Genomic DNA, 27,439 nt, shown 5'->3' on the forward strand with positions numbered 1-27,439 from the left:
AATTGCTAACCATTTCGAGATCTCCCTGTTCAAAACGGAATCATATATAAACAGGCTCCCTCTGATTTGTACTAATTAAAGAAAAAATACAAATACACAATCTGTGATCATTTGGTCCCTCGCTTCGGCGTTGTCAACCAACTAGCCAATCACAGCACGACCGTGCATCCGGGCTATGGGATACAGTAGACTGGGCTACATTTTCTTCGAAGGTTCTTGATCCAGTGTGGGCGTAGAGCGGATACGGAAACGGTAGGTCAACCTATGTCTGCGTGCAAATGACCAGATACTATAGGCGGGCTCTAGACCGGATCAGAGCACAGAGCAGTAATAGAAACCAGGATTTCCACAGGTACTGCGGAAAGACTGGTGACGTGACCGTCTGAACGTTGGAATGAATCGAAGCTCCACCAAAAATGTCGTCAGTTCCGTAAAGCGTCCCAGCCTTCGGTGGTGATGAGGAGAGAGAGAGCTAGAGGATTATTTTCAAGAAGCTGGTGATAAACAGCGCTCTGCGTAGTCTTGTTTAATGTGTTGTACCCGAGCATGCCATCGGCATATATCCTTAAACCCGCTTTCTGAAGTATTCTACTGCTCGTCGGCGGATTGTTTTGGACTGACAAAAGACACACACCACCACAGTCTGTCAGTGGGATGCACTGCCACTGATCAGTGACGGTAGCTTGTTATTAGCTTATTGCCCGCTAGCCTGCCTGCCGAGGAAGGAGCCGCTTTACCAAGGGCTTCAACCACAAGAACAACCCGGTAAGAGTCTGAGACCACTTAACCACTTAGTATACAATGGTATTGGCATATTGTCTTCCCTTGGCTCTGATTCAAACAGCACCACACACCAAATAACCTACGTTGCGCGGGTGAGGTGTAGCACATTTTTGACGTTGGAAATGAAGTCGTGCAGTGGTTCCAAGTCAGCCCACATTGTATTGCATTAGAAGCAGGCAGGCCTACTGTATGTATGTGGACATCATGGCTCTAATAATCAGGGACACGAGGAAACTGTCGCTCGGTCGTACAGGCTAGCGAAGGCCCGATAAATCCTCCTCACACTCTGCATGACGTTGGTTACCTGCTGTCAGGAGGAATCCACCTGTTCTGCGCTGCACCTGTTCTGTTCCCTGCTTGTTATCATGTATGTACTTACTGTATGACTGGAGGTCCAGACAGTGTGTAGCGAATTGTATTTTGATGGGCGATATTATACATTTAGTATGCTATGTCCACATATCAATGATATCCATAGTTTCATTTAGGCTTTATAATCTTTAAATCTTATTTTCCTGCACAGTTCAATAGCTCCGCCTCTCTATATCTGCATCTTTCTGTCCATGAAGTTCATATATTGGTGTGTCAGAAATTAGCCTTGGATCAAGACTATCATAGATGTAGATTTCATTGAGTCTGACTAATTACTTTCATATCTATGAGATATGCACATGTCTTAATCGATAACATACATATGTGCTAGTCTTGATAGACTATCACAGATGTAAACAGATTTATTTATTTTTGGCCTCAACAGGGTTGTGACATCATTCTATTTTTGTGTCCTGCACCTGGGTGACCTTTTCTTATTATTACATTGTTGAATTGTACAATGTTGAATTGTCAAGGGACAGTTTCAAGACACCCGAAACATCAACATGTGGCCCATGAATATCAATTAAGTTATCACACTGTTAGATCACTGTGTGTTGTTCAGTCAAATGTGCACACTGCCACTTGTGCTAATTAGGATGGTATTTTCCAGGGCCTTGGTCTTTATCTGATGCACTTTGACCAACTGAGCTTTCTTGGGCCGGTTGTCATGGGGACACCATTGGTTTCTCATTCAGACAAACATTTTCATTTTTAACATTTTTCTTGATCTGCAACTTCTAATGGATGAGAAGTTAAAATTATGTTTTATGCAAAAAAGGTTTATCAGTTTATATTTTCATATACATAATATAGTATTCAATTTAACTTATGGTCTAGAGTAACCTTTTTACGTTAAATTCAGAAGAGGCCTAATTAGGCTATACTATGCTCCAAAGTACTGTTATCGTTCGGTCATTACATTCTTGCAAGGGATCCTGGTCTTTAAGGGTCAGATAACATTTTATGACTAGAAGCTTTCATTGTAAGTTCAAAGTTTCCACACACAATGTAGCAAGGGACATGTAGAATCTACTGGATCACATGTGCTAAAACCATTTTTCATGTCATGGTGGCACACAGGAAACTTGGCCCGTGATCCTCCTCAGCATTAAATCCATGTGAGGGCAGGAAAACAAGTATTGTATTGCTACAGTACTTCAGATTGGTTGGTTCCACTGACTTATGTGGTTTTCATCTCAAACCAGTAGACCAAAGAAATCTATTTTTATGTGCTCTTTTTTTGTTTGTTTCATCACATCATAGCAATGAATCAGAATATAGTGCTTTTTACGTTTTTATCACACCACCTTTAAATGTTGTGCTCTACATTGCCAGTTAATGGTATTAGTCAGCGTTTTCGAGGATTACATTCTGTCAGTTAATGATATTAAAGGAAAGTTTAGGAAGGCTGTTGGTCCTCAAGCTAGATAAAGTCTCTCATGAAAGCGTTTTCAGTTCAAAATCCATGTCTTGTGAGATGGCTCTGTTATCGTTTTTAAGGCTATAAACATAAATATTGCTGTGGGGCCAGGGAAAACTGAGTTTGGAAAAGTCACTGGAGACATTTTTATAGAAATAGACATGGGCCTGGCCCAAATGCATATCTGAGATATGCATTTCAGGCTAGGCAAGAAGAACACATGCAGGTCAACATTACTCATACCTCAAAACAAATCGTACTTACTTACTTACACTTACTTATTCACACTGTGTTGTTATGTGAAGCATTGTGAGCTTGTAGATTGGCTATTTTTGAGGGAATTTTATTTTTAAACATCTTGGATTCTGTTTTAAAATTGGGGCTTATTAGGTTAATATTATTATTATGCTACTCAACAACACTTGGACTGGAGTGAAGCAAAGAAGGAATTGTGTGTGTAGACTGAGGAATTTGAGGAAGTGGCCTATATTAGCCTCCTGTAAACATGTACAGTATACAGTACGTTTTTCCGCCCTCAAAGCCCTAAAAGCTTTTGTAAGATCACAATAATACCACATCAGATGGGTGTGAAGACGTAACCACTTTCAACTCTATTTTGGACAAAAGGCCAACATTTAATAAAAAACGATAATAAAAAGGCAAAACATTTAAAAAAAAAGTTCTACAAGCTCACAATGATGCAATGAACTTGTAAAATGGCTATTCGCTATTTGTCACATAACATACTGTATAAGTGGTTAAGTCATACGGTATTATCTACAGTTTGCTGTTGCCAACTTCAATTGTTAACTGCCAGTTAATCTACTGTACCTCACTGTAAGGTGACCAGATGTGTGTGTAATCTGGAATCTATTGTGTAGTTTGAAAATGATAGAACAATCAATAATGCCAAATGTTCCTACCCTTCATACTACTCTCAGTTGTTGTATTAGTTAGCTACGGCGAGGCATTATTTATTGAGGCCATATTATGCAGTGTGACGACCGTTGGTTTTGTTCTATTTTTAGTGTGAAATGATTTTGATCCCTGAATCTGCGCTATAGTCTGCTTTCCAACCGTCCGACTATCTTGAATCGTGACCATACATCTGCCCGTGCTTTAGTCCGCAAACAGTCTAGTATGGAACATAGAGGCCATTGTATAATTTATGACCAGTGAGTGACCCATGTCTTTTTTCCCCCAGAATGATGCAAGTATTCATCTGTCTTAGAACCATCCTAGCTAGGTCAGGCCAGGCTGAGAAAGGAGGAATTTTCCTCTCTTGATGGTGTCCTCCCAAACCATGAAGTGACTCATAACTCCCAGGCAGTTTTAACGTTAGAACCAAGAGGTTGCTGTTTCACCTTGGCTAGACTTTCCCTCAAGCTCAACTGGAGAGCACAAAGAGAGCCACAAGGACGTATTCCATTCAGCTTAACCTGTCAGCCTAACCTACTGTATATCTTAGAGGACAGCTTGACATTTTAATATTTTCTACGGCAGAGGACGGGTCTAACTAGCTCAAACCCCTTTTCATTATTACTGGAGGAGGATTCCTAAATCCAGTTTCTACATATTACTTTGCCTGCCAAATTATGTATCCTTCTTTGTTGTTGTTGTTAAGGCAGAAATGACTAGTGTCTACCTGGCATCATGTTATGCCTAAACAAATTTACCAGCTCTCAATCAAAATGTTTGACTGGGATTTTCTGTCTTTTTAGACAGGCCAGAGCTCGCAAGGAGAGTCATCAACAGCATGAGAAGAACTAAGAAGACAGGAAATGTTCCCAAAAAACACCTTGATAACAAACAGCATAGGCCTAAAAACAATCTACTGTATGAATAGTGGGGTGCATCTTGGGTGTGGTTTGTCACCACCATCCTTAGGAAATTTAAGGAATTAGTAACACTGCTTAATTTAACAGGTTCAGTGTTCTGTGTTTGCATTGGCCTATATGTACTGGAGTTTATCCAGGTGTGACGACATTTGCCTACTTAACGTACATCCTCCTGTATGAAAGCCCTGATAAGTCTCTCTCCCCTCTGTTGACCCTCACACTGTCCAGTGTCCATGCCCTCTTTTATGGCCTTGCTTGACGCGGAGACACACACACACAATCTGTGCTTTTGTATGGGTGAATTCATTATGCTGTCATTCATCATATGCACAGCTGAGCTAAAATTAGCGTCCAAGTTGCACACCCAGCATTTTCTCCAAAATCTATTTTTACGAAATGCACACACACACACACACGTTCATATGCAACTATGTGGCCGACTGAATGGACACGAGCTACTAGAATGATGACTAGACAGTGTTGTTACCACAGCAGTGTTTCATTGAAACCTCACTTAGGGTACTGCAGGCGGTAAAGCTCTACTAGCTAATGGAGTTGTAAAATGGAGTGGCCACTTGAACAAGACAGCTCATTGTACTGGCGGCTCTTGTGCGCAAGGCTTTGATAGGTGGTGTTCTCAGGCTGAGTGCTAGCCGCGCGCTTTGAAATGCCACCTCTGCACTTGTTTGTGCCAATTAGATTCTCATCCGCCTGATAGCTCGGGTGTTTGGATTGCACCCTCTGGATCTCGGCTCTTCGAGGGTCTCGGCTCTTTGTGACAGAATCGAGGCCTCATTGTTTCTCCCTCTCTCTTGCTTTCGTTTCGCTCTCTCCTTTTCTGTTGTGTCCCTCTTCTTTTGTCCCTCTATCTCTCTCTCTGTCCTGTCGCTCAGACACGGTGCAGAATGACAGACAGTATCATGAGTAAAGCAGCCACCATGGAGATTCCCATCAATAGTAATGGAGACACAGGGACTCTACCGGAGGATGACAGCCTGGAACAGGTGGGTTGCCGTTAACAAATGGCTTCTGTTCTTCCGTTTCTCTTTAATTGTGCTGCTACTTGATGACCACCCTGTACTGAATATCTTTTGAGTTATTCTCACAAAGCTCTTACACATAAAGCAACATGTGTGTATGCGGGATAATGGCGAGGTGCACATCATGTAAGTTGCATATCATCGCTGTCGGGCAGAACCAGCTATCTCCATTTTTCAACTTGTTTTTTAAATTTGGTATATATCAGTGCTACTGAACACCCCACATGCCTGTGTGTGAGTTTTACAAAATATTTAACCAATGAAAAGTATTAAAAAGCACTTCTGACTAAACCGGTCAAACCAACTAACTCCAACATTGGAGATGGTTGGTTTTTCCATCATTGATTAGAATGACAAAGTCAGACACATTAATCAAGTCAAAAACCTCCTAACTCCACATGAGCTGTATTTGGGTAAAGTGATGATAATATAAGGACACATTCAAGTATCTGACAATGTATAAAGTCACAAGGTTTTTTTCATTTCCTGAATGTTATTGCTCAACTGTTTTTTTTCTTTTTGGTGTTAGTTTTCATTGTATTTCCCTAATCGGATTACTTACTGTTTGAATTGTAATCATCTAGCCAGTAGTCAAATAACCTACTACTTGGTAGGTCATGAAATGCATACAGGTTAGGGATTTTGAAATGCTTTCATGACCTTTAAACAACCCTCGACCGATAATTAAAATGCATCCATTTACAATGGACAAATGTCTGACTCACTCAGGGTCCCAAATTAACACCCACCACCATGACTGCGTTTGTGGTTGTGAATCTGCTATTTGGAACCCAGTATAGCCAAATGTGGGTAAATGTAGTCTTTTGTGATTTAAATTATAGGTTTACTGTCACAATGTCACAAAGTACTAGATCTGGCGTACTGTGTGTCTTTGTGCAAAAGTCAAATAAAACACACACAAACAAAAACAATAACCGTTTAACTAACTAGTTTGAATTGGTCAAAATCATATTGCTGTGACTTTTGTTCTAATCTAATGGCTCATCCAAGTCTAGTATGGCTGAGCTACCTCTTAAAAAAACACATCCCACTGGGACATCACCTGCTGGAGTGCTGTGGTCGCCCTGGGAAACGTAGCTTCTGTGAACTGTTGACGTGGCTTTTCAGGGGTTGGAGACACACTGCTGGTGTGTGCTCAATAAATAGAAACCTTGGGTATGCTGTCTCAAAACCAGAATAATTCACTGTTTTTGAATATTTAAATGAGATTATGGACCCTAGAAGAAGGTAATGTGCTTTACTGTAATTGTAAAGGGGCATTTTTGTCGTATGCTTTGTTTAATCATGTGGATGTGCACAGTAAGTGTCTGCAAACGAATACATTGAGGGGAAATGGAGTTTCTGGAACAGGTTTCATGTATTGGCATGGCCTCAGGCACACCTTGGTCGACAAACAGAGTTTAGTTTATCAATGACTCAAGATCCTGGAGCAAGCAGTGGCAGTTAAACATGTTATTTGCTAACCAAACTATGTGCTGCACCCGATTTGTAAACGGAGAAATCCTAACCCCTCTCCAGGCTTGCGTGCTCAGTAAAGTAAGTCTGCAACCTCTCATATCAGCCACTTGAAGCAGACATCTCCCGTTTAATGTATTCATCATGAACGATGAGGCGTGTTGAGCTGCACTGTGTAGTGCTGGATATTAACCAGTTGTCATAGTAACTCTGCAATTAATCTGAAGCTGGCTATGCTTTGTCCTTGGGCTTTAGTCCCCTCAGATCACACTGATAGGCAGCCTCTGAGCGCACACACACACACACACACACACACACACACACACACACACACACACACACACACACACACACACACACACACACACACACACACACACACACACACACACACACACACACACACACACACGTACACGTACGTATGTATACAGCCATAGTTAAGTGCAGCCATAGTTCAGCATGCACCAGTAATAAATGTGTGTCTTCTCACATCTTTCTAAAGAGGTTATAGCTTATGCTTTATGCTTCTTTTTTATGCTCTTTCTGCATTTCTGCTTTATTTGGATGGAGACGGTGAGCAGAGACAGGAAAGGTTGTAAAGAGAGAGGGGGGACAATATGCAGCGAAGCTGAAGGGCCAGCTGCAGTAAGGACTGTAGCCTTATTGACGTGGTATGCACTGTTAACCTGTCTCCAGGTGAGCCACCGGGGCGCCCCGTAGTTATTTTTCAATAGGTTTTGCCATCATCCTAACAGGATGCCAATTCTTAGTTTTTTAAAGCTGTCTTTAGCGTATAGAGTACTAATAGACAGTATAAAGCTAGGCACACAAAGACACAAAGATTGACAGGCTGAATAGGGTCTCGTGTGGATTTTTAAGTGCTGTGTGACGATGTGTTTGCTTTGTGCTTGTGCCAGAGCAGACGCTAGTGAGAGAAAGAAGCACTCTTATCAGCTGAAACACAGATTCAGGTGGCTACAAACTCTTACACAGTAAAATCCGTAGTGTTGATTTAACCCTGAAGAGGGCACAAATATAGAACTAAAGAAGAGGGGGGGAAAGGAGGGGCCTAGGGACTCTGAGTTAATGAAGTACACAGTTTTAACTAAGTGGTTGAAAGTGGTTAGGTATGCGGTCAGTTTTAGGCCTAGCTCAGGGATGAGGACGCCCCTGCCATGCATAGTCCACCACGGGCACCATTGGAGGTGCGACAGACCCAAGGCCTAGCAAGAACTCCATCTCTCTGTATGAAATAAAGACTAAGGATTTCACCGTGCAGGCATACAAAGACCGGATGAATCACAATGTTCTGGTGTCTACTGTACAGGCAGGATTAGAAGATTCTTTTGTCATGGGAGATTAAATAGGCTGATGACGTACTGTGTTGCTGCGTTCACATGTAGTTATTATGGGTGAAGAGTAGATCACTACAGATCACTACACTACATCAGACCCCAAATGTTTCAAATTTGGGGTCTGATGCCAATCCTGATTGTTGGTGCAAAATAAGATATCAGTCTATGCAAGAAGCTTAATGTTGAGAACTCTATTGATGGTAACTTGTGGTGTGTGTGTGTGTGTGTGTGTGTGTGTGTGTGTGTGTGTGTGTGTGTGTGTGTGTGTGTGTGTGTGTGTGTGTGTGTGTGTGTGTGTGTGTGTGTGTGTGTGTGTGTGTGTGTGTGTGTGTGTGTGTGTGTGTGTGTGTGTGTCACACAATCACATTGGAGTGAGAGACGTGCAGTTCAGTATGTTGTTTATTTGGTGTTCATGTCTGCAAATGTCATTATCAGTGTAATTTTATTTTGTTACAGTGCTGTTTTAAAGATCGTCATGTTTTTGGTCGTCAGTTATGTGATGATGACATTAGAAACACTACTTTATAAATGAAAAGGCCAAAAAAGTCAAACATTGATCATGCAAGAAAGAGAATGACTAAAGTTAAGTTGTTTGTTGCATTGAAGACGATTGGGAGGTGATAACTATCCTACCTCCTAGTGGGAAAGATAGTGCATGAACAGCAAAGTTCCAAACCAGAAACTGGGGATTTTCATGAAGTCGATTATTCCGATTTGACATCACATAATCAAAAGCAACATGATGGTGTAGGCTTGTTACTGAAGGGAATTATAACAAAACCCTTTTTTAAAAACTGAATTTATAACACAATATAGCAGGGGTTGCAAGTGTTTCAAATGTGTGTAGTGCTTCGGTTTACATTAGCTGAGTCTATATATATTGTAGCTAAATTGAGGGTTACAGGGCAACTACGCAACACTACAAACAATTAATGCCATGCTGTTTCAAATGGGGTTGAAATTATTGTTTTACTAGAGTAGACTAAAAGCCTGTTTTAAACCTCTAAAGGTTACTTGTTTTGTTCACCAAGCATCAATACAAAACCGATCTGATGGAAACCACGGTCACAGGGTTGATGCTGGGAAATTAAAAGCAGGACATTTTCCTGTGGTCCTCAGTTCACCCTGAGTCCATGCTTAACCAATTCAATCCGGGAACGCATACTGTGTCAATTTAGATTTTTATAGCTATAACCATTATTTTATACTTTGGGCTATTAAAAAATATCACATCTACAAGCTCTGTAGCTTGTAGAACCGCTATTTCTTTTTGAAAAATTATGAAAATGTGTGCATATCTTTGAATATGTATGTTTTTTTAAAGGGAACAGTTTGAACTAAAATCTTTGCTTCTGGGGATTCTATAGATGTCTTTTTTAACTTATGTTGCTATAATATCAGTGGTTCTCAAACGTTTTCATGTCAAGGACCACCCAAAATGATATGTATTTGTCCGCGGACCCCCCCATCTCAAAATATTATACTATCAGAAGCAAAGATTTGAGTTAAAATGTATAGATATATATTGAAAGGTTTGCACAAATTTTCCACGATTTTTCTACAAGCTCGTAGCGCGGCACTGAGCTCCGCGCTATGACCTTGTATATCTGCTATTTTTGAATAGCCAAAGAAATCTAAAAATGACACAGATGCATTCCCGGTCTTAACGGGTTAAGTTGACACATGTGATGTGACATCACTGTTCTGACCTGCATCACACATCACACACTGCTCTCTGCTGACAGCAGTGCTGATTCCCCTCATGATGTTCCATCCGTCTTCTGTCCCGTTTGGATGATTTTTCAGTTATACATTTGTCCTTGATTTCATTTCTCCTTTTTTCCCCTTTTCCCCTCCGTTTGTCTTTTGTTGTGTTTGTCAATCGTTCGTTCGTCCACCTCAATCCACACAGGCTGCAAAGCTTCAGTGGAGCTTAGATCAGAAGGTAGGACTCTCCAGAGACAGCAGGGTGAGCAGGCAGCGCGTGTGTGTGCGTGTGTGTGTCCGTGTGTGCGCGCACACATTTTTATGTTTATCGTTTGGTGTTGCTCAATGGTTTGACATTCTATGATATAATGAGCTGGTTTTGAAAAAAAAAAACACTTAAACCCTATATACTTAGTTGACTGGTATGCGGTATCCCTCAGGGCTCTATACTAGGTCAGCGCCATTTCCCCTTAAATACCATATGGATGCTAGGAATCATGTGATTAACATGTCAAACAACTGGATATTACAAACCATTGTGCAGGCTGAACTGTGTGTACCCCTGTTTCCTTGAATCCTACTAACTAGCAAAGTAGCCAATAGCTGCAGTGTGGCTTACCATGTTCTCTCTTTACACTAATGTTGAATTCCTTGTTTACAAGAGACATCTTGCAGCCTTGTTGTCCCTAACAAACAGTACTTAACCCGTAGTCTCAAGCATCAATCTCCATTTTAGTGTTGGTTTAATTCACAACGGTGGTTTAACATTTGTATTTATTTAATTATACTAATTACAGACTCACAGAAGAGTTTTTGCGCCTGAATGAACATTTCGGTGTGTGTATGATTGATTTGACTTTGTGTTGGGTGACAGGACAGATTGGTGTATGAATAACAAATGTCATGTCGGTGTGCGCCGTAATACAATGTCTGTCTAACATAGCTTTGTGTTCTGTAGAGAAAGTAGTCTACCGAATTCTGCATGCTAATGCTCTCAGGCTCCCATGTTAGGTTAGTATGACTAGAATAATTGTATTAGAGGAAGGTTAGCCACACTCCTCTCTTCACATTGTGACATCAACAATAGTGGTACAATAAAGAAATATTGAATTTAAAATATACAAAACATTGCAAACAAATATGTTTTTCACACTCCTTTACTTAAGGTGGCCACAATCCATAGCCTACTTGGTTTAACACCCGGAGGAGTGGCTTCTTGAACATTTATCTTAAACAAATGTTTGATGCTGGACCCCTCCTTATAAACTAGAAGTAGGCTTTGTCCATTTGTTTGTTTATGAAGAGGAAATAGAGGAAATCCTATTTCCCCTTCTTGATGAGTCCTGTGCTAACACCAGAGTTTCTCCTTGACACATTTTAAGAACCAACACATCTTCTTTCATTTAAAGTTGATTTAACGGTTTGTCCTTACAGTATGTGCTTGTTTGAGGAACTGTCACACCATATGCCCTGCTAACGACTAACTTGACAGTGAATATTTTCTCTTGAGTTCGGGTTTCAAGTCACAGTCTGTGAGTTGGCTACGGCACTGCTGTGCTGATTATATACCTAGCTAAAATGAAAAATGAACATTCCGTTCACTATGTAGCTTTCCAATTAAAGGGCAAGACCACTTTGGTAGAGGTTTGGGTTGTGAAGTTACCTTGCCATGATGTAACTCCAAATGTGAGCGAGAAATGAAAAATGAATGCTCCATTGATTAGAAATTGATCATTAAAAATATGCTCCTCATTGACTTACTTTGTACTGTGAAACAGCTCTCAAAGTCACTATTTGACAGTATAGATATAGAACATCACCAAACCATTACTGTTTTTTTTTTAAATAAAAATGTAAATTTCCTGTTGATTTTGCCATTTATATTAGGAAGAAAACCCGGACTGGATCTGCGGATCTGGATCTTCAAATAGTAAAATCAACAGGAAGTTGACATTCTTATTTAAAAAAACAAACGGTACTGGGTTTGATGCTGTTCTATATTGTCTGAATCAGCTTTGTTTGTTCTTTGTTTATGTGCTAAAAGAGTGACTTTGAGAGCTGTTTCACTGTACAATTTCTAATCAATGGAGCAATATTTCTTTATTTCTTGCCCTTTGGAGTTGCATCATGGCAAGGCAACTTCACAACCCAAACCTCTACGAAAGCGGTCTTGCCTTAAGATCTAAAACGAATGTATGGTCTGACAGTAGAACGCTTGTATAGTAAACCCTTAATTTGGCTCTGTCTTCCAGACATAGTTGGCTGTAGATAGCCTGCCTGTTCCCTGCCAGTGTAGTGTTGAAGAAGGCTCAACAAAGTAGATTAGTCAGGTTAAACATTGACTGGCTAGTGGTGGGCTTTCAATCTTTCCCTAGTGCCTAGTTTTCCATGTTCAGCAGAATATTTCTACATAAATATGGGATTATAGAGTTAGTGCTGACCTGAAGATATGTGCAGTCAGAGTAGTGCAGTACATAACCAAAAAAATTGTGCATTTCATGAAAAAAGCATGAAACTTCTAGTCAGATTTGACCAGATGACTGACCATGTCTAATGTTCATTTAATTTTGTAATCAAACTGTAGAAAACACTAAGTAGTTCACCCAAAAAGGGACGTATTTTCTATCAATTACACACCCCATGAAGCAAATTCATCGACATTCCTTAGTTTTTGTCGCATTCCTAAGCCAATAATTTGATGACCAGTGGAGATTGAAAGAGTCTCCGCTGGTCATCAAATGATTTGCTCATGAATGTGGCAAAAAAAGAAATCTCCATGAATTCAAGGCTTCATGGAGTGTGTAATTGATAGAAAATAAGTAATTATTGGGGTGAATAACTCCTTTAAGGTGTCATTTCTAACCTTTCTAATGTAATAGTTTGTCTCCCTCTAGTGGATAACCTTTAAAACTAGTTATCTCAGTCTCAATAAACCTGCGCTTGCTTTCAAATGTTGTTTTCTTGGACTAACCCTGTCAGCCTTGTGTCTATATGTCCCCTCCCCATCTCTCTTTTCTTTTCCATCGTTCCCTCTGTTTGCTTGACCTTCCAGGACCTGCAGCAGGTGATGGTATCAGGTCCTAATCTCAACGAGACAAGCATTGTGTCGGGGGGTTACGGTGGAACAGCAGAGGGCATTATCCCCACCAGCTCCATCAAAGGTAGAGTTCTCTCTCTTTTCTGCTAACATCACATTTTAAATGTCTTCTCGTCCATGCTGTTCTCTGCCTTTTTTGATTCCTCCCACCTCTAGTTATGGTGTGATTTCTTATTTTATTATCATCTTTTATGCCAATAAATGTGTGCAATTTATCTTAAATAAATGACATTCTTACATCAACGTAATCCTAGCAACAGCCTCCCAACTACCTGACAACACCCTAGCCACCACTTGGTGACCAGACAGCAACTGGCAATCTGCACAGCAGCAAACATCCTGCATTTTCTTCAGAGAGTTCAGCCGTAGAGCAGAAATTATTTTCTTTCCTCTAGTTTATCAGTGAGAATTCTCAGAATTCCTGCTGAAGTGAAAGGGGATGGATGTTAATGAAAAAGTGTCAAGAGAATAACGGGACATGTCCGCTGTCAAATTATTTCTTTCTGTTCCATGACCAAATGCAGGCTTAGCATAATTTTACACTTTATTGGCTTAAATGTGATGTCTGGTCCTACACTATTGAGTGAAGTCATGATACTGAATGGAACTATCTATACAAATGTACGTATTTGACCAGGGCAAGGTGGCTGAGCAACACTGCTTCTTATGAATACATTTGAAGGGGAGGTCAAAGGGGAGGTCTTAACCTTCTATCAACTGTCAACGGCAAGCCGGTTTTAAGTGAATGAGCTTTCCTCTCTGACGTGTAGACAATCAACACACTCTTTACTAATTAACTACTAACTTTCTGCATTTCTATGTCATTTTATTCTCTGTCAGGCCCTGGTGTGCGCTACAATCCTGGGTTTCAGAAAAGGATCACAGTAGCAGGACTAGGTGGCATTTCATTCCTCTTGTCATGATTATCTTACCTCAGCATGAAGAGTTCCTTTCCAAAAGGCTGCATAATCCATTATAGTCCAGCATTTCTCAATATTTGTAAAAAGATTGACTCCAGTCCACAGAAAGTGTCATATCGTTGAAAAGGTTAAATGACCATGACTCTTGGTATACTTGACATTACTGCTGACTATTTTCCAAAGCATACATGCAGCAAGGGAGGACTCACACACAGAGAACAAAAAAAGATTTCAGACTAGAGTCTGAATCTTTAACCTCCAGGACTAGGGATGTCCGATATTATCGGCCTCCCGATATTATCGGCCGATATTAGCATAAAAATTGATATCGGGAAAATATCGGTATCGGTTTTTGAAAAAAAAAAAGATTTTTTTTTTTTTTGCTTTATAAATAAGTTACAGGAGTTCTTACTGTATATGGTGTGTGTGATATGAAATTTGAGCTTACCCTAATCACAATAATCCCCGCATATATCGGTATCGGTTGATATCGGTATCGGTAATTAAGAGTTGGACAATATCGGTATATCGGTTATCGGTAAAAAAGCCAATATCGGACAACCCTATCCAGGACCCTAGCTTCCCTAGCCTGTGGCGAACATTGGGTGAAAATGGCAGATCTAGTATAGACCCCTGGCGAACTCAAGTTAAAGAAGTATATAGTATTTACTCTTTAAGTGGTTAAATGTTCTATTTGATACATAAGGGTTAGGGTTAGGGTTAACAGCGCATGGAGTACAAAAGAGCATACCGTTGTTTGATTATAGAACCGTATTAAAATGAACTTGCTGAGACCTGAAACGTGTTTGTGATAGGCAATCCAACACTATATATAATCATTTAATTATTTTGTCAAAATGATGTTGTTGTACCATTATTGCTACAACAAAGGACAGATTGATTTAAAAAGTCTAATAATAAATGGTCCCTGGAGAAAATATTGATTTAATTCATAATGACGTTCATGACATCTTAACTGCACAATGATGTTTAGCCAACATTCGACTCAGTTATTCAGCTATGTTCAGTAACATTTTAATGACTAGGGGGAAAATCGAAACACGCACAAAACATAAAGACATAAATAGTAGAATGGTCTGTGTTTGTGTATGATATGTGGCTGAAGCTGTGAATAAACTATGACATGTATTGACGGCAGTATGGTCCATCAGATGACAGAGTATGTGTCGCTTGTTTTCCAAATGGGTGATATGTCATTTTGGAATAGAACTCTTCATAAATCGTCTCATTCCTCTGGCTCTATTCTGAATGTGTATTTTGGAGTCTGAGTGGGAATCACTGGGAAGCATCCACCTCTATCCTTTTTCCAGATTAATCGGTTAATCCTTACTCCTTTTTCCAGGTGATGGGAGCTCCCTGTCCGCTTGGTCTTTTCCTTGGAACTGTTGTGATGTTTTCTAACACTTAATCCTTTCTTTTCCATGTTAGTCCTCTGCTCATAGGTTGGGTTTTCTTGGGACCGGGAGCTGCTGTTTATAATCTGTCTTTGCTTTTCTTGTTTTGTTTTGGGAGGTTTATTTTGCACCAGAATGACTCACTAGAGTGATCTCTGGTGCAGAGAGAAAATATTGTTTTCATACTGGGACAAGGGCATTTGATATGAATGGAGACTTTATTGGGCCGGATCTCAGCTGAATATTTTTTTTTAGTTTTAATAGGACTTTAATGTCTGCCATCTGCTAAGCATTTTCTGTTGTTATTCTTTAGCGTTTTTAATGACAGGAGGGAGATTTTCATTCAGCCATCACAACATTTAACATAGCATGTGTGCCTTGTCAAAGCAATTCAACATTTTCCGTCACAGTCTCTGTCTTTGTCTGCATTTTCACTAAACATTGTCTCTTTGTCTTTTTCACATGCCTATCTTTGTCCTCCATTTGTCATCATTCCCTCCTACCCATGAATGCTTCTTTGCATCCTCTGTCCCCCTCCTCTTATCTTTCCTTTGTCATGCCCTCTTCCTTCCATCAAATTTTTCTCCTGATCCTAACCCCCACTCTGTTAACCTACATCAATACGATGACATATTGTGTTATTGCCATGCATTTTAAAACCCAACCGCCATTGCAATCTGACTTCCTACCTGACAATGGATAAATTTGACCAAAACCTATGGCATTCACATGCCACATACATGCCCCACCCTATACCACACATACCAACCCTTACCCCTTCACCAATCCTTCCCAATCACCCACCGACCCACCACAGACCTGCGTATGAAGGCCCGGCGAGGTAGCGCTCCTCAAAGCAGCTCTCTCTCCCACTACATAGCCAGCCAGTCGCATGAATGCCAAGGTAAAGGGAAAGGGAGTATTTTCTGGTCCCCGTGGGAGGGAAATTTACTTTTAACTGCCTCATCCCGCAAATGGCTGCTCAGAGGAGCGCACAGGGGCGAGCTGTTAGGGGTTTGTGTTTTGCACAGGGGCACCGAGGGATGCCAAGGGTTGAACCGGCCACCTTGCGATTTACAGACCTCTCTACCCACTCAGCTACGGCCGCCCCCTGGAGGTAGAAGCTGAAAGTTATCCGTAACCTCGAACATTGCTCCAAACCTCAGTAGGTTCTAGATGTTGCCATGCTAATAGGATTAGCATGATGAATATATGTTGGGGAGAAGGTGCTACTAAATCTCTATATAAACCCCAAGATATTATGGATATTTACTTTCACTATAGGCTCTTTGATTTGCCGACTTTTCCTGTCCTATTTCCATTCATCATATTTTCCTGTCATGTTTCCACTCAAACCACACTCACTGGTTGTGCATGTTGTCACTATGCTGCAATTTAATTTCTAGTAGTGATGGACATGGGCTAGAAGATGTCTGTTTCAGAAATCACCCTCAGTTTTATCTTTACTTAAGTAGTCCAAAAACCTTTAAAAGTACTGATCTAATCTGTAACGCTGTCTAGGTCTTGTAGTTGATGTCTTTAGTTGGTTTTCCTGGTCAGTTGCTGTTGCATGTGTGTGACACGATTAAAACCAAATAGGCCTAGGCTATTTTTGAGGATTTTCACCTATAATGATGACATGCCCAAAATAGGGATGTGTGTCATTTCACTCCTCTCTCTCTCCTCTGTCAGGGTCCAGTATGCACCATAGTAGCAGCAGCTCATCAATGACAGCAGAGGAGGCCACACGAGGTGTGGCTGTAGAGAAACTGGAGTTTGTAAAGAAATGGGGCCTCAACACCTACAAGGTATCACCGCCAGTTTTACTGGCAAAGCCGCGTGTGTGTGTGTGTGTGTGTGTGTGTGTGTGTGTGTGTGTGTGTGTGTGTGTGTGTGTGTGTGTGTGTGTGTGTGTGTGTGTGTGTGTGTGTGTGTGTGTGTGTGTGTGTGTGTGTGTGTGTGTGTGTGTGTGTGTGTGTGTGTGTGTATGTATACACAGTATATGTGTTCTGGTTCTTTAATTAGGCAACTTGATTGAATCATTCTCATCAACTTTATTTGTTAGCCCTTCATTCATTCACAACACAAGAATGCTGTCTGAAAATTGCAGTAGGCTTACTAGTAGTTTTTTTTTTTTAAATCACAGAGCAGTTTGAAAGAACAGTAGAGAGAGACCTAATGGGAGAGACCTGCAACTCAGGTCCCTGACGCGGAATCAAACCAGGGATGTTGTGTTTACATGATTGTCGGGCACTCAAACAAACTGCCTCTTTGTTTCTGACCTCTGCTGTCTGCCGTCAGTGTACGAAGCAGATGATCTCGGAGCGTTTTGGCCGGGGCTCACGGACGGTGGACCTGGAGCTGGAGGCTCAGATCGAGGTCCTGAGGGACACCAAAAAGAAGTATGAGAACCTGCTCCAACTGGCCAGAGCGCTGACCAACCACTTCTACAGCATGGTGCAGACGCAGCACGCCCTAGGCGACACTTTCGCTGATCTCAGTCAGAAGTCTCCAGAGCTGCGGGTAAGGGCTCTAAAATCTATCTTAATTGTTTAAAAAAAAGAGAGAGACCAGTATCCACCGAAAGAAGGAATAGTGAACAGTAAGAGAGAGAAAAAGAGGGTCGAGAGAGAGGGTGTCATAAGAGGATAGGATAAGAGAATTAATTAAATAACCTTGGTTTTAATTACATTGTCATTGCATTACTGTGAAAAGTATTAAACAATACATTTGGATGCTACTTATATATTCCTTCATATGACTGCAACACAATACACTGCTTTTCAGTGAATCATTCAAGTTTGAGCCAATAAAAGAACAAAACAAAAAGGCAACTTGTGATTAATCGCCGGCACACATTTCTGTGAATTAAAGCAATTGAAATCACAAATGTTAATAGTTTGACAACACCTATTACTCCTTTCTGTTGAAAAATGACTTCTGTTGTTCTTCTCAGTTATGGCTGAAATAACAAACGTTCATAATAAACATAAACATTCATAAACTTGATAAAAGAAAATACACTTACATTATATCACTGGCTGCATATTAATCAAACGAAGGGAATGAGTCCAAAGGGTGCCTGACAAAACAGTGACGCACAAACTGAAACAAAATGAATCGATAAGTAAAAGGTATAAAAAAAATCACACCTGTGTGAAGGTAGCGGCGCCTTTGATACATTTTGTCATCAATAAGTGTTTATAATGTGTGTATAGCCACGTGTCACGTGAAGCTTGACCAATCACTTTGTTGACGTGTCTGACCAATCAGAACGTTGACGCAAAAGCCAGGTATAGAGGGCTACCGCTCTATACCTAAAGGTATAGAGCGGCTAGTGCCGCTAAAAATCACACCCAGTGTGAAGTGGGCGGTGTGTGGTCATCACAACATGACTCACTTTAAAAAAAGGATAAAGGACTTTTTTTAAAGTCCATACTGCTATTCATAGGGCTGCACATGTGTCATGCGTTTCGCTAGCCAATCACAGTCCTGAATTTGCAAAGTCAGCCAATCACATTACAGTTAGTGGTGATGACACTAGCTGTAATGTGATTGGCTGATATGAAAAAAGTATCGATTTGCATTAACAATGGAAGGGTTAGGGGGTACACAAATTTTTTGGTCGGTGTCCAAAACTCACTTATAGGGGGCGGCTACACCGCCCCAAAAACATTATACATTAACTTAAATGATTCACTTTAGAACAATCAAACAAACAAACCTTGTCCCACGTCACACTCTCAAATAAACATTCTGTCAATGAACGGAAGTGTAACACACTTGTGGGTCTCCATGAAACCACACCATATATACCATTCGTAGCATTCCTGTGTAGACACCATCCAGGGCCCTTTGCCCCTGTGGGCCCCTGTGCTTTGAGCGTCCATGTCTCGGCCCAGTACAGCAGTACTTACTCCACTGTAGCTACAAACAGCCGCCTCTTGAGGTCTTCTCCCATGTCAGATTTTCACGCTCTCCTCATCCCATGCAGGGCATTCCAGGCAATCCACTATATGGACTCTGTTTGAATAGTTTACAAAACGGCGCATATTTATACTACAGTATGCTGGAAACATAAGCAGCGTGACGAGGCGCTGAGCGTCTATTCCACACTGTGTGTTCATGTCTGCTGTTTTTGTCTGCTTGCAGAGAGTTTAAACATTTTCAACTCGGGCGTTTTTTTGCGCGAACCTTGGGTATTCAGCTGGGAAGAAACACTTTGGTGGACACAGCCCTTATATTTATTTCTGTTAATAGCTCATTTTTGCAAATCCCGGTTAGTCCAAGTGCAGACGGCCAGACCAGACTTTAAATCTCAGTACAATACTACTTGTTTGTTTATTTATTGTCTCCGCCAGGAGACTATGTTTTCACTTTCCGTCCCCCCCCCTCGGCCAAGCTAACATTGGTCAAGCCTCACATGACACGTGACAATACGTTGAAAGAGTGTGCTCGGATTGGCTAGTGAGACGCATGACGTATAGCGGCCTATAAATAGATGTGTCACTTTGAAAGAGTCTTGGTCTCTTTCAAAGTGAGGTAAGAGGGGAATAATCACGAAATGGCTGAGAAATGGCGGAGCAATACATTATGTAGACACACTGGTGTCATCACAATACGTAATATAAATAGCTTAGACAGGATTAATCAAGAACAGTACATTCCAGTACAAACTGATATCACAGTTGATGACAGTTGATAGCACGGTTCTGCTGGCGGAGACTTGTGCTCCGAGGAGCACATTTTCTAGTTTTTATTATGTTCACTCTTCTAGCTTAGGTGTATCGCTCTCTTAGCTGTATCTGTCCTGTGTTTGCTGCTGTGGCATGAATTTCCCTTGCAGGATCTCTGTCTTGTCTCTCTGTCTGTCGGTCACTGAATTATATTATTTGCTAGGTTGAACAAACCCTCCTCTTAGAACAAAATAATAAATATGCTCAGTTGTTCTTGAGGATGCGGTCATTTATTAATGTGCAGAACAAACCCTCCTAATACCCAATTGACTGAATGTGTTTATTGCATCCCAGGATGAGTTTGGCTACAACGCAGAGACTCAGAAGTTGCTATGTAAGAACGGGGAGACTCTACTGGGTGCCATTAACTTCTTTGTGTCCAGCATCAATACGCTGGTCAACAAAACCATGGAAGACACCCTGATGACCATCAAGATGTACGAGAATGCAAGGTGAGGACTCTAGTGTTACCTGGTCTCTCTCTGACGTTTTGCTTTCAGTTCAGCTAGATGTTAAGCAGTGACAACAAGCTTTACACAGAATCCAGGCCTTAAACACTGGCTGCATTTCAGTTAAATTTCAGGTGGTGAATTAATGGCATTGCAATAACATCACAGAGGTTTAACTCTTTATTTGTCATAGTAGTGAAACAATTAGCCAATAAGGCACGTTGTAGGTATTTCAAATTCAGGGGGCAGACAGTTACCCATGTACTGTATGTACTAGAGGAAAGGCCTTTGGGTCACAAATATCATTAGCGTTCATCATCTGGGGAACATGAAGATGCACAGCAGATTCCATGACAGCCAGTGGTTTCCGAGATATGTTGTTTGGGACCAAAGTATTTGATGTACCGACCGACCGATGGGCCGACCGATTAGAGAAATAAAAATCCCTCTCTTCAACAGACTTGAGTTTGATGCCTACCGGTCTGACCTGGAGGAGCTGAGCCTGGGTCCAAGAGATGCAGTGGCCATGGCCCGCATAGATACCGCCCAGGAACAATACCAGGTCCAAAAGGACAAGTATGAACGTCTGCGCTCAGACGTCACCATTAAACTCAAGTTCCTGGAAGAGAACAAGGTCAGTGAGTGTGTGTTTGGTCTCGTCATCTTTTCTCCGAACTTCCATAAGATCACACCCTTATATAGCAACACACATTGTGTGTGGGACACATTGTGCCATCTCCTTAGGGGTAATGTAATGCATAATGTTTCTTTTAAACACTGTAAAGGTGCAGATAGGTAGATCTTTCATTGACGCCAAAGGACATTCCCCTGTTCTGGTAGCTCACACAGTTACAGGAATGTCGAGTAGGTACAGCAATAAGTAAAGTAGAATAATCAAACATGTACAAGTAATGAGAATTTAAAAAAATATTAAATGGATGAAGAATCCAACATGTACTATCTATCTATAACTATATATTTTTGTATTTTCTTTCTTTTCTTTTTTTAACAAATGTTCGGTAAGTTGTAATCATGCCGGACATTCTGGCCGGCAGTAAAATGTTAGCACGACCTCATAATATGAGGTTGTGCTAACGTTTTACTATATATTATATGAACTTCATCTGTCAAGCAAATTATTTGAATTAAAGTGTGTCACAAAGACAATACAATAGGCTTCATCATGGCAGCAGTGGCAATCAAACCTGCTATTTGCGTATTTGTCATACAAGTACAACAGAGTATTATAAATTGAGTATAAAAAACAAGAAGGGGGCTCGCAACTCACTTTAAAAGATCCAACTTTATTCACAGCACACCAGCAATATACAACGTTTCGACCTTGCAGTCTTTTTCAAGTATAAGACCGCAAGGTGGAAACGTTGTATATTGCTGCTGTGAATAAAGTTGGAGCTTTTAAAGTGAGTTGCGAGCCCCCTTCTTGTTTTTCATGATTCCGTTTTTTCAGTTTGGCTCAGGACCAATTAACGGAGGATGTGCGTTATTTTTCTTTGAATATAAATTGAGTATAACCTTGATACCACCATCTCTCTGTCTCTCTTTCGCTGTGCCACAGGTAAAGGTGATGCACAAACAACTCCTCCTCTTCCACAACGCCATCTCTGCGTACTTTGCCGGCAACCAGCAACAGCTGGAGCAGACACTGAAGCAATTCAACATCATACTGAGGCCTCCGGGAGCTGACAAGCCATCCTGGTTAGAGGAACAGTGAGGGGACATCTCCATTCTCCACCATTCCCCCATATTTTATCCAGAGGAACGCCACAGACGGAAAAGTGTCACTGACAAACGGGTGGACAAAGATATGTGCAAAATATGAGCATATTAATGGATTGTTGAGAACAATAGATTAATGGATGGATGAAAGGATATTTCAATGAAAAGGATCATGGCAGCAGGAGAGATCAACAGGCCTGTATAACACTCAATGATTGATCAGGGGACTTAAAATAATCTCACTGCAATTTGTACCCCTAGTAACATTGTTACGCTTCCCACACCTTCACTCCTTCCTCTGTGTTTGTTCCTTAGACAATTTAATTGCCACTACTGCACACCCTGACTGCTACCCTATTTGCTACCACGTTTGCTGAGGTAAGACTCTACCTCGCACCATCCGAACACGAAGAAGACAGAGAATGGTACAAATTAAACCATTTGAACCATGGTGGTTTTGACAGATGGAAAAAGACCCTCAAATATAGCTGACAACCACATCAAATATCTTCCAGACCTTTGTTACGTTGAGGCAGGGTGGTCCACAGCGATGCACCACAATATGTGTTGAATAAACTGTGGCCTGGTGGAAGACACATCAGTTTTAAAACAAAAGAGGATTTGTATGGTACACTGGAAGTGGAATGTTCAGACGTTTCAAATCAATGTACATTCCAAATTATGTACTGTTTCACTTTGAGATAAATATATGATTGTTTGTAGTTAGGAACACAAAACATTGTTGTGTTTAGCCTAGTTATTTTGTTTACTTTTGAATGTTCTCTTTATATTTGCTAAGGTAATCAAATCACTTCTAGTTTATAATATCCTGTGCATTAGAAAAGGCAGTGTCCACAGGCATTTGGAGTATAAGTAGCAAAAAAATGCTATTGTCCACACCACAGATTTGAAATTGTAACCTGTAAACTCAGACATATATTATACATAATATTTGACTTTAAATGGTACATGTTATGACCATTCACAAAACACTGCCACAGCTACCTAAAACTATGCTGATTTGGGTCATTTTCCCCAGAGAGACTTTTGACCAGATTCTGAAAGGCATCTGTAACTGTGACAACGCAGCTAATATAAGCCACTCGGTCAGTCGGTTTTCAAGTGTGAACCGAGATCTGGTTGGATCTGGTTTATCACAAATTATGTGCTTGTTAATGTGACTTAAGTGTCATTTTACCTGAGAGTAGAAAAGCTACCTTCTGTGTGAATGAGTGCGTACACTCACTCAAGGATTCAGTCTCACTGAAGACTGAAGAGGGTGTGATGGATAACAGCTAGAGTAAAATGAAGGATTCAGTCAGTCATGCTCTCACAAACTTGAAGGGTCGCAGTTTTGAGTATTTATTTGTTTTCAAGGACTATCTACTTGTTTGGAAATGCGCAATTTGTTACTTTTGGTGTTTTTATTTTTTAATCAGAAGGACGCAAATTATGTTTGCAATATACATTTATTTTGAATACACTTTTTGAACGTTTGAAATCTCTTGAAATGTACATTACTGTAGAACCTATGTCATCTGTCACTTGAACACTCTAAACTGTACCAATATATATTATGGTTCGCATTCTTCATACTGAAGTTTAGCTATAACCATATGACAAATCCCAATGATTTAACTGTAGATTGGTAATTTTGATCAAATCTGAGGCATCAGGATATCAACACTAATAATCACCTATATAGATGGGTTTCTGTGCATCTAGGGGGCACAGCATAGCACTCTAGAGCATATCTGGAATGCATCTTTTAGTGAGAGACGGACTTGTACTTGAGGTCAGGTGATCACACACTGCTGATCTAGCTCAGTGTTTTCCAACCAGGGGCATTGTCTATTTGTGGTCCAACATTTTAAACATGTTGCACAAAATCATAACTTGCATTTTTTGGGTTATTATACTGTATTTGTCCAAAATAGTAAAAAATAAACTAAATTCTTAATTTTAAAGATTTTCATAAATAGATACAAGCTCACAATTCATCGCATCGCAATGCGTTGTGAGCTCGTAGATCAGCTATTCTCACGATTAATCGTGGACATTGGGCTCAAGTGGTTAACATGTTTTAAAAAAACATGTGTGTCTGCGCATGGAGTCTCAGCTTGTGTCAGATATAAGAAGGGGGGGCTCAGTGGGGGCACGGTGGCACAGTCGGTAGCGCTGTCGCCTCACAGCTAGAAGGTCCTGGGTTCGATTCCCGCCGGGGATGCTGTGGCACTGGGGGTGTGTCTTCTCCTCTGCGTCACCAGCGCCCATACCCTAGGTGGGGTTGGCGAAAGGGCCTACTCTGTGTGGAGTTTGCATGTTCTCCCCGTGTCTCCTAGGGTATTTAATACCCTCACAAAAACATGTAGTAATCCTGGTCACTATACTGCCTCCCCTTGGTCAGCCGGGGCGCCTGATGGAGGGGAAGGGAACTGGTTGGAATAACGTGTTCCTTCCACGCGCTACGTCCAACCAGGGAAACTCCCCCCTGTCAGGTGACAAGAAGGTCAGTTGGCTCTCATGCATTGAAGGAGGCATGAGCTCGGCCCTGGCCTCCCTAGGCTGGTGGGGGGAGTGTAGTGCCCAGGATCACTTAGCAAATTGGCACCGGGTGAAAAAAGGGTTACAAAATCGTGGGATAAAAATTATAAAGAAAAAAAAAAAAGAAGGGGGGGCTCCAAGGAAAAAAGTTTGGGAACCACTTTTCTAGCTGACTCTAATCACGCACCCGTGTGTGTTTCAGTCAAAGCGGATTTCCCCCTGAATGCGCACAAAGCCACACACCCAGTAATATTTGTAGACAGGAAACCTGTCTATATTATCACTTGTTTGTCTACCTTAACAAAAAAAAATCCTGATATGAACACAGAATGGCTACAATCTTCAATAGATGGCAATGAAAATGAGGTTTACCGCAACCTAGGAGCATGATGTTGAGATTGTATGATTTTATTTTATTTATTTTTCAAATACATGACTATATTTGTTAATTAGAATGTGTTCATCTTAATGTCTTTGTATCAGCATACTGCAATACTGACACAACTCAAGATGGGTAAAATTATTAAATCGGCTCCTTTAACAACATTTCCATAAAGAAAGATCTGGGCTGATCTAATCCATGGTCGGTTTGATTTTATAGCTGTTCTAATGGTTTTGAATGGAGGCAAAGGATATTCTGTAACAGGTTTTTGTTCAATATATGACAAACCAACAACTTTACAGATTCCAAAGCTGTTTTCTGTACAGTTTCGGTATGTACACTTTGTTTTAGACAGTGCCCATGTGCTGATGCTCTTTGACATAAAATGCACTATATGAAGGATATCTCATTTGAATACCATGTTGCATTAAACCACTTTAAAACTCCAATAAAGAAGTAATAAAGTGAGAGATCTATATATCAGCTCTCCACCTGTTACACTGGTTAGTCCTCCAAATGGCTTGTCTCTTGTGTATTTGCATGGTAGTCAATGATACAAAGTGTGGGTGTTGGTCTACTGTAACCTTTGTGTGAATGCAGAGACTCTAAGCTTGGCCTTTGTACGTGCCAGCTCGCACATAGTGGCATAACTCCATGCTTCCAGGTATCTAAATCTTGAATCTGGCCACAGCAAGATCAAGAACTTGGGCTCAACAGCACGGCTCTCATACAGTGGTGAATATTATTTTTTTAAGAGATTATTTTTTTCAAACCCAAGCAAATGTCAAAGTGGACCCAATGACTTCTCCGAGGTCTCATCTCTCAAACTGTAAAGAGTGCATTCCTCTGAATCATGCAAAGTAAGCATGGGTTATTACGGATTTTCTGCTGAAAATCGGTCATCAGTCTTTTTCTCAACGCAGTCGTTTGATGTACAGTATGTGCACCTCTTGGTGTTATTGTCCTTTTGACTTCTGCACAGCAATATGAACTTTGTGTGACCCTGTCCTGTCGATCTGCCCGCATCTATGTACTTTGTAGAAGCTAAATATATTTATTCACCTACTGTAGGGAAGTGAGGTATGGCATGAATGGAGTCACTATTCAACTATTAGATGAGCTTGTTGCAGACAGACGAGGGTTATGCAGTGAGATTTCCTTTGTGAACATTGAACAATCAATATTTTCTAAGGTGCAATGGTTTATTGTATTGTATGGATGATTGTACGTATATCTACTGTAAAAGTATAGGATGATATAGAGTGGTTTCTCATTGACTGATGTGATATTTTGCCTTCATTCCTCACTCAGCCATGGCCCCCTCCTCCCAAGGGAATTAAAAAGTACACATTTTTCAAACGCTCTTGTCTTGGTGCAGTTCTTTAGTTTCTTCTTTCTTCTAATCTACAGCATAGTATACATTCACTCTGGTTCAAGGTGTTATTATTACATAGCCTATATGAATATGGTACAGCTGTTAGCAGCTGTATTTTATAGGCAGTGACCTTATTGTACTAATCTTCAAGGCAAGCATGTGGAAAAAATATGACAAGATAAGCTGGAAAAGTAAAATCGTAATATAGAATAATAAAACGCAAAATAGACAAATATCAACAATCCTATAGTTATAATTAGTCTGCATGGAAGAGGCCATTACTGTTCGGCCATTTGAAAATCTCTCACAATTAATTCTTCAAGATGAGAAACATTGTGAGCTTGTAGATTTGCTATATTCAAAAGGTTCCTTTTACATTTTATACATTTCAAAACTTGTGAAGCGGGACATTCTGCATAATGAGTAATTTCTACTTTTGGTGTTTTAAGTACATTTTGATACCAATACTTTTGTACTTTTACTCAAGTACATTTTGAATTCCGGACGTTTACTTGTAAAATGTAGAATTTCTACATTGCAATATTGATACTTTTTTTCCCCCTTCACTTTCAAAAAAGTAAAAGATGTGAGTAGGGCGTGTGTTACGGTAGCAGAGCCGTCCTCAGCAGTGTTGCCATGTCGGCTTATTATAGGGACTTTGGGCTTCTTTTTCTGTAAAGTTGCTGTGTAAATATTGGTTAGTTTCGGGTTGCGTTTTTTTGGGGGGGCTTGTTTCTTAACGTGTACTTGCTTATTTAGGCTTGCTTACGAATCTTTTAATTATTAT

The 27,439-nt window shown here is 40.6% G+C and overlaps 1 protein-coding gene across 7 annotated transcripts; it reads left to right on the top strand.

The window, feature by feature from the left end:
* The first annotated feature begins 406 nt into the window (after positions 1 to 406).
* Positions 407 to 26,636, top strand: arfip2b (ADP-ribosylation factor interacting protein 2b). 7 transcript variants are annotated; one of them, XM_084073426.1, is made up of 10 exons: positions 407 to 765; positions 5,310 to 5,420; positions 10,203 to 10,259; positions 13,050 to 13,158; positions 13,935 to 13,991; positions 17,122 to 17,237; positions 17,731 to 17,952; positions 20,460 to 20,617; positions 21,074 to 21,248; positions 22,191 to 26,636. In XM_084073426.1, exons 2-10 carry the CDS (start codon positions 5,322 to 5,324, stop codon positions 22,344 to 22,346), a joined length of 1,149 nt encoding a protein of 382 aa, XP_083929552.1. In that variant the 5' UTR covers positions 407 to 765; positions 5,310 to 5,321; the 3' UTR covers positions 22,347 to 26,636. The 7 variants fall into 7 exon arrangements, with proteins under 7 accessions (XP_083929552.1, XP_083929553.1, XP_083929554.1 ...); XM_084073427.1 differs by having other exon boundaries at positions 10,203 to 10,235; XM_084073428.1 differs by lacking the exon at positions 13,935 to 13,991.
* The last annotated feature ends 803 nt before the right edge of the window (positions 26,637 to 27,439 follow it).

The sequence above is a fragment of the Gymnoscopelus microlampas genome, assembly GCF_963454915.1.
Source record: "Gymnoscopelus microlampas genome assembly, chromosome: 12".
Taxonomy (NCBI): domain Eukaryota; kingdom Metazoa; phylum Chordata; class Actinopteri; order Myctophiformes; family Myctophidae; genus Gymnoscopelus; species Gymnoscopelus microlampas.

What these genes read in the sequence shown, in the direction of transcription:
- arfip2b (XM_084073426.1), top strand. Translation starts at nt 5,322, where the DNA reads ATGACAGACAGTATCATGAGTAAAGCAGCCACCATGGAGATTCCCATC. An exon ending in GACTCTCCAGAGACAGCAGG is followed by an intron (nt 10,260 to 13,049) that starts GTGAGCAGGCAG and finishes TTGACCTTCCAG; the next exon opens with GACCTGCAGCAGGTGATGGT. An exon ending in AGTTCCTGGAAGAGAACAAG is followed by an intron (nt 21,249 to 22,190) that starts GTCAGTGAGTGT and finishes GCTGTGCCACAG; the next exon opens with GTAAAGGTGATGCACAAACA.